Source organism: Equus caballus, chromosome 3 (assembly GCF_041296265.1).
Source record: "Equus caballus isolate H_3958 breed thoroughbred chromosome 3, TB-T2T, whole genome shotgun sequence".
Lineage (NCBI taxonomy): Eukaryota > Metazoa > Chordata > Mammalia > Perissodactyla > Equidae > Equus > Equus caballus.
In genome coordinates this window covers 120,482,918-120,489,078 of record NC_091686.1, presented here as the reverse complement: position 1 = coordinate 120,489,078, position 6,161 = coordinate 120,482,918, and the positions used below count along the sequence as shown (strand labels likewise).

The 6,161-nt window shown below is 48.7% G+C and overlaps 1 protein-coding gene across 1 annotated transcript; it reads right to left on the bottom strand.

Moving 5' to 3' along the window:
* Nucleotides 1-899: 899 nt before the first annotated feature.
* Nucleotides 900-3,635, bottom strand: MRFAP1 (Morf4 family associated protein 1). The gene is made up of 3 exons (XM_001501365.6): nt 2,909-3,635; nt 2,359-2,790; nt 900-1,899 (listed from the first exon to the last, which is right to left on the bottom strand). Exon 2 carries the CDS (start codon nt 2,752-2,754, stop codon nt 2,371-2,373), a length of 384 nt encoding a protein of 127 aa, XP_001501415.1. The 5' UTR covers nt 2,755-2,790; nt 2,909-3,635; the 3' UTR covers nt 900-1,899; nt 2,359-2,370.
* Between the last annotated feature and the right edge of the window lie 2,526 nt (nt 3,636-6,161).

The following is a 6,161-nucleotide window of genomic DNA, read 5'->3' as shown; positions in this document are numbered from 1 at the left end:
CTGGGATGTCCCTTATTCTCTCCTTGTCCTTCGAACAAGGAACAGTCACCCTTCAAGGCTAAGTTCACCAGTTACTTGCTCTGAAATGCGTCCCGCACCACCCCCCCACCCAGTGCTCTAAGACATGGGATCTAGCTGGTGACACCGTTTTCTACTGTTTTACATTTATCAACTGGGTTCCTCGGGTAGCAGAAAATTACACTGCAAATAAAGTGATTAGGGATGAATCCCTGTGGAAGGGACACAAGACTGAGCAGAGGGAAAAACAGAGCTATGATAAAGTCCTAGCAAAAGTCTCAGCAGACCCCGCAGGGAGCTCTGAAGCTGACATGCCCTTCAAAGCTGCTCCAAGCTGCAGTGAGAGGGATGGGGCCCTTAGACCCCCAGCCCATTATTCCCGGGATATGGGCCACCAGACAAAGGGGGTGTGACCTTGGCTAAGGCAGCTCTTAAGCAGAGGCACGTCTCAGAGGGTAGAGCAACTGAGAGCCATCTGTCACCAACACTTCCAGCAGCTAGGGGAGTAATACAGTCCTTCATTTCTGAAGGGAAGTGGTCTGCCACCCCACCATAATTATGTCTTACCACTACGTTCCTAGTGCAAGGACTAGAGAATATGTTCCGATTTTCTAGGTTGAACGGCTGAAGTCCTTCGGCTCCTGAAGGCAGGGGCCTGGACCACAGGATTGTGTAAGTCCCTTCCTGCACTAAGAACTGAGGATGTTCCTTCCTCACCCAGTTCCACAGGCGCATGTAAAGGTAAGTCTTCCCTATGACTAGACGCTTACTGAGGGCCTCAAAAACCCTAAGAAATTCATCTTCCATTTGGCAATGATGACACTCAAGGAGAAAGATCCCATTCTGAAAGAAACAAAACTTAACCAATAACTTTTTAGGTCTTTTGTTTTTCCAAGCGAATGAATACTTTTATTAACATGGTAATTTCTTTTTTTACACATGGTAGGGTTTTGACCTCAAAAACTTGTCAGGTCTGCTACTCAAATGAATTTATAGCTGGACAACTCATGAACCTTGACGATGCCTAGCCTCTGTCCAGTTTTGGGTCCAATGCAGCCAGTCCTTGCTCTCCTTCCCCAACCCCTCAAGGGCCATTGCAGATATCTTTCACTTTATGCCCAGAATCCCCTGAAATGTACCAGGGTATTGCATCAACTTGTAGAAAATACCAAGATCTCATCTCCTATCCTAGGTTCCAGGTCAAATAAAACTGAATTAGGTTGTCCAAACAGACTGACCAGACAGGTTACATCAGATGGTGTGCCACATAACATTTAAAGTTTGAACAAAATACCTCTCTCCTCCTTTGGTCTCACACAGAAATTAGAGTCCCAACACACAGGCAACGCCACCCTCCAGCCCTCTGACTCATCAGTCCTAGCCAGGTCGGCCCGTTCACACTCCAGTTGACGCCGGGGCCCTTCTTCAGCTTCGCCGGCAGCTGCTGCAGAGGTGTCTTCCAGAAGCAGTGCAGCCCCTCCAGCACCTCCAGAGCGGAGACTCCAACTCCGAGTCCCGTGTCACACACGGACCCAAAGTCCCAGGGAGCTATCAGGTCACACAAGAAAGAGCAAAGCATCTCAAAATCCAGAAACAACCAAAACCCAGGAACACGTGTGACTGCCGCAAGAGCTTACAATCTGGGCCCTAATTCCCGTATGTGAGCGCGTTCCCCAAATAAAAGTAACTTCCCGAAACGAAAACACTGAACAGTCGGAACTCATGTTGAGGTCGTCAACCACAGACCATAGCAGAAACGTAGTGTAAGTGAGGACAGAGTGTAGACAGAGAAAAAAGAGAAAACAAAAGGCTCTCCGGTTTCAGCTTCTCCAGGGTGTCAGCCAATCTCCACCAGTCGACCCGAATCCATTGGCTGTGAACCTGAAGCGCAAGCGGGAGAAACCCATCGTTAAGACATCAGTCCTGGGGGGAACAAACCAAACCCCTCACAGGCAACTGTGCGGACGCCGCCTCGTCCCAGCCAGAAATCGAGCAAAGCCGTCACCGTCCTAACGGCCCTCCCTCTGAAAACGCTCATTCTCCCCGCGCTTGCTCAACGGCCCGCTGTCATGCTGCTCCCTTAGCCACTTTCAGGTTTGTTGCCCCATGATTACCCCTTGGCCCATGACGCCAGTTACAAACACACGCGTATCAACCCAGAGACACCAACCTATTTTTCCCTAATTACCAACGTAAAAGAACCCTTAACGGGAACTACTAACGCCTCCTCGGGTAGAAGCCGAGCCCGCTTCCACCCTCTGCCCCTCGCTTCCTCCCGCGCGGCCCGCCGTCAAGCGAGCCCCTCTAAGGTCCCCCCGCGCACGGCGCCCGCCGCCTCACCGCCGCCGCTCCTCACGACGACTCGCTCCGCTCTATCCGCCGCACCAGCTCCACCAGCATCTCGGCCATCTTCGCCACCTCCCGGGCCTTCTCCTCGGCCCGCTCGCCCCGCCTGGCCGCCCGGCCCTCGCCGCCGTCGCCCGCGCTCTGCAGGTGGTTCAGCGCGCTCTCCTCCGAGGCCTCCACCTGCGTCTTGATCTGGATGAGCATATTGTCCATCTCCCACAGCTTGCTGCGGTTCCGCAGGGGCGCCCGGCCGCGCTGCCGGCTCAGCGCCGCGATGTCCTCGCGCATCTCGTGGATGACGGGCAGCAGGAACTGCTCGAAGTCCTCCTCGGGCTCCAGCACCTCCACTTCCTCCGGCTCCGCCAGCTCGACGATGTCCAAGGGCCGCATTTCGCCCGCTCTCCGGAACCGCACGACCGACGTCTGCTGCGGAGACAAAATGGAGACTCGCTAGGCTTATCAACAGAGTTCCAGAATATTCCTGAAAACTTTTACCCTTTTTAAACTTTTCGCGTCGGAGAAGCCACGGAAACAAGCGACTTACGAGCAGAGAAGCGGCGAACAAAATGGAGTCCCCGCCGTCAACCAGCGCCCTGCGTGTTGCAGCCCCTTTCACGACACGGCCGTGACTCTTTACGGTCACGCCGCCGAGAGATCAAGTTGCGAGCGCGCGCACGTCAACGGAGCGCACAACAGCTCGGCCGCGTTCGCGCGCGCGCACGCACGCACGAGCGCGCACGCTCGCCGTGGTTCCCTCTGCTCCGCCCTTCACCCTCCAGCGCTCCGCCCCTCTGCTAGTTTGGCTTTTTGGGGTGAGCGCTTGTGGGTGCATCCTCCTATTAGGGAACTTGTCGAGTGCCGGGTTTACGTATTTTTAAGATGTAGACGCGGTCTTCCTACGCCAAACGGGGAAAATCCTACGTCATAATGGACTGAAAGGCCACGATATCCCCGGGCTAATGGCCCGTTCCTCTTGAGCACGCGACTGGACCCCTCTCAGCCGTCTTAAAGCCTCATTTCCGTTCTTCCCTGGATTACAGTCAGAAGTGTCTGCGTGTCTCTCCAGCAGACCAAGCCCCCCATGCCTCAGGGGGAAAGGCCTGGTCTGGTTCCTCTTGAGGCCCCACCAGACCCAAGGCTCAGTTGATGTTGAAAGAGGCGTTGTTGACTACCCTTCCCAGCTTTTACTGCAGCGAGGGGTCCTGGAGTCTCCTTACCCTAATGCCCTGAGCAGAGCTTGGCACTCGTTAGATTTAACAGTCACTCAACATAAGCTTTTAAAGAAGATGAGTTAACTTTCTAGCCTGTTGACCTAATCACAATAGAACAATAAAAACATCAGGAGTCCTTGGGGGCCGACCGTGGCTGAGTGGTTAAGTTGGCGCGCTCTGCTTCAGTGGCCTGGGGTTCCGTGGTTTGGATCCTACCCACTGCTCCTCAAGCCATGCTGTGGTGGCACCCCGCGAGAAGAACTGGGATATGTAACTCTGTACTGGGACTTTGGGGAGGAAAAAAAAAAAAAGAGGAAGATTGGCAACACGTTATCTTAGGGCCGATCTTCTTGCTTGCACAAATGCCGCATGTTTGGCTTCTGTTTTTCAGTCCGTTAAATGGATACAAGTCTTAGTGTTGAATATGGCAGAGTGAAGGATTAAGAAAAACAATAGTTATGACAATGCTGTGTAAATACCAAGCTTAGACATATGCAAAATGTATATCTTTGGTTTAGACTTTTCTCCAGTTCTTAATATTTTGGTTGCTCTTGTAAAAATCCAACTTTTGGGCTTTCTTGATATGTCAGAGTCAGCGAGCTCATAAATTTTTTTGTATGAATAAAAACAAATGGCCAAACAACAATGAGATACCACTGCATACCTATTAGAATGTCCAAAATCCAGAACACTGGTAACACCAAATGCTGGGGAGGATATGGAGCAACAGGAACTCTCATTCGGTGCTGGGAGAACCCAAAATGGCACAGTCACTTTGAAAGACAATTTGCAAGTTTCTTACAAAACTAAACATACTCTTCCTGTATGATCCAGCAATTGTGTTCCTTGATATTTACCCAAATAAGTTGAAAACTTACATCTGCACAAAAAACTGCACACAGATGTTTATAGCAGTTTTATTCATAATTGCCAAAACTTGGCAGCAATCGAGATATCCTTCAGTAGGTAAATGGATAAATAAACTGCAGAACATCCCAACAATGGATTTTTATTCACTGCTGAAAAGAAATAAACCATCAAACCATGAAAATACATGGAGGAAGCTCATATGCATATTTACTAAGTGAAAAAGGCCAATCTGAAAAGGCTACTTAATATATCATTCCAACTATATGACATTCTGGAAAAGGCAAAACTATGGAGACAGTAAAAAGATGAGTGCTTGCCAGGGGTTAGAGGGAGGGAGGGGTGAACAGGTGGAGCACAGGGGCTTTTTAGGGCAGTGGAACTATTCTGTGTGATACTATATTATGGATACGTGTCATTATACATTTGTCAAAACCCATAGAATGTACCAAACCAAGAGAGAACCCTCGTGTAAACTATGGACTTTGAGTGAGGATAATGTGACAATGTAGGTTCATTGATTGTAACGAATGTGCCACTCTGGCGCTTGATAGTGGGGGAGACTGTGCAAGTGTGGGGGCAAGGCGTATAGGGGAACTCTGCTTTCCGCTTAATTTTGCTACAAATCTGAAATTGCTCTAAAAAATCAAGTCTATTTAAAGGGGGAAAAAGTAAATGGCTCCCACTACGTAGATGAATTGAAAAGCACTGCCTGTTTCTACGATGAGATTAGCTTGGCCCCACTGAGCCAGGTGCTTTTGGGCAGGGCAGAAAGCCCGGGGTGCCTAACCTTCATTTGGAAGCCTGATCCCGAGCATTTCCTTGTTTTCTCTTCTATTAGCTTCCGTTCTTATCTTTATTATCTCCTTCCTTCTACTTTCTTTGATTTATTCCATGTTCCTTTTTTAACTTCTTAGGTTATAGTTGTAACCTGTTAATACTTTCCTTTTTTTTCCTAATATAAGCATTTAAGATCTTAAATTCCCATCAGGTGTGGCTTTAGCTGCATCCCACAACTTTTGATACAGTATTTATACTTTCCTTATTATTTGGTTCTATGTATACTCTTATTCCAGCTATGATTTTTTGATCCATAAGTTATTAGAATTATGTTTTTAAATTTTCAATCACTTGGGGGCTGCTATGCTCGTCTTTTACTGACTTCTAACTTAATTGTGATAAATAAATGGCAAGCAATAGCATATAGTGGAGTATATGAGGAAGCCATTTGGTGTAAAACTAATTTAGCCTGACTTTGTTTTCCCAAAAGGGCCTGACATGGCCATTGAGCATGAACTGTATGTCTGCTTTGAGTATTTAGTATGTCCCGCAGACAAGAACAAATGCCCTTAAGATAAAGGTGCAACTTCCCCCACATTGGCATTTCCTTAAGGATAAGCATCTCTCCCTAGGCTAGGAACTGATTGCTGTGCTCACCTGTGCCCACCCAGCTCGAGACAAGAGACCTGCTACCTGCTGGGTGAATCACTATGCCGGCTAGGCAATCTTGTGACTGTTGTAAAAGGGACATTCCAATCATATGTGATACATGCTCTTTGGCGGTATGTAACCACTCTGTGCACCCCACTTCTTTGGTGCCCTGCCCTCCTTGGGGAAGGAAGGCCCTGGGCTGCTCCTCAGGTCTGGCTCATAATAAACTCACCCCAATTGAGATTTATAGATTGGTTATGGATTATTTGTGTCAACAGTTGTATTTTG

What these genes read in the sequence shown, in the direction of transcription:
- MRFAP1 (XM_001501365.6), bottom strand. Translation starts at nt 2,754, where the DNA reads ATGCGGCCCTTGGACATCGTCGAGCTGGCGGAGCCGGAGGAAGTGGAG.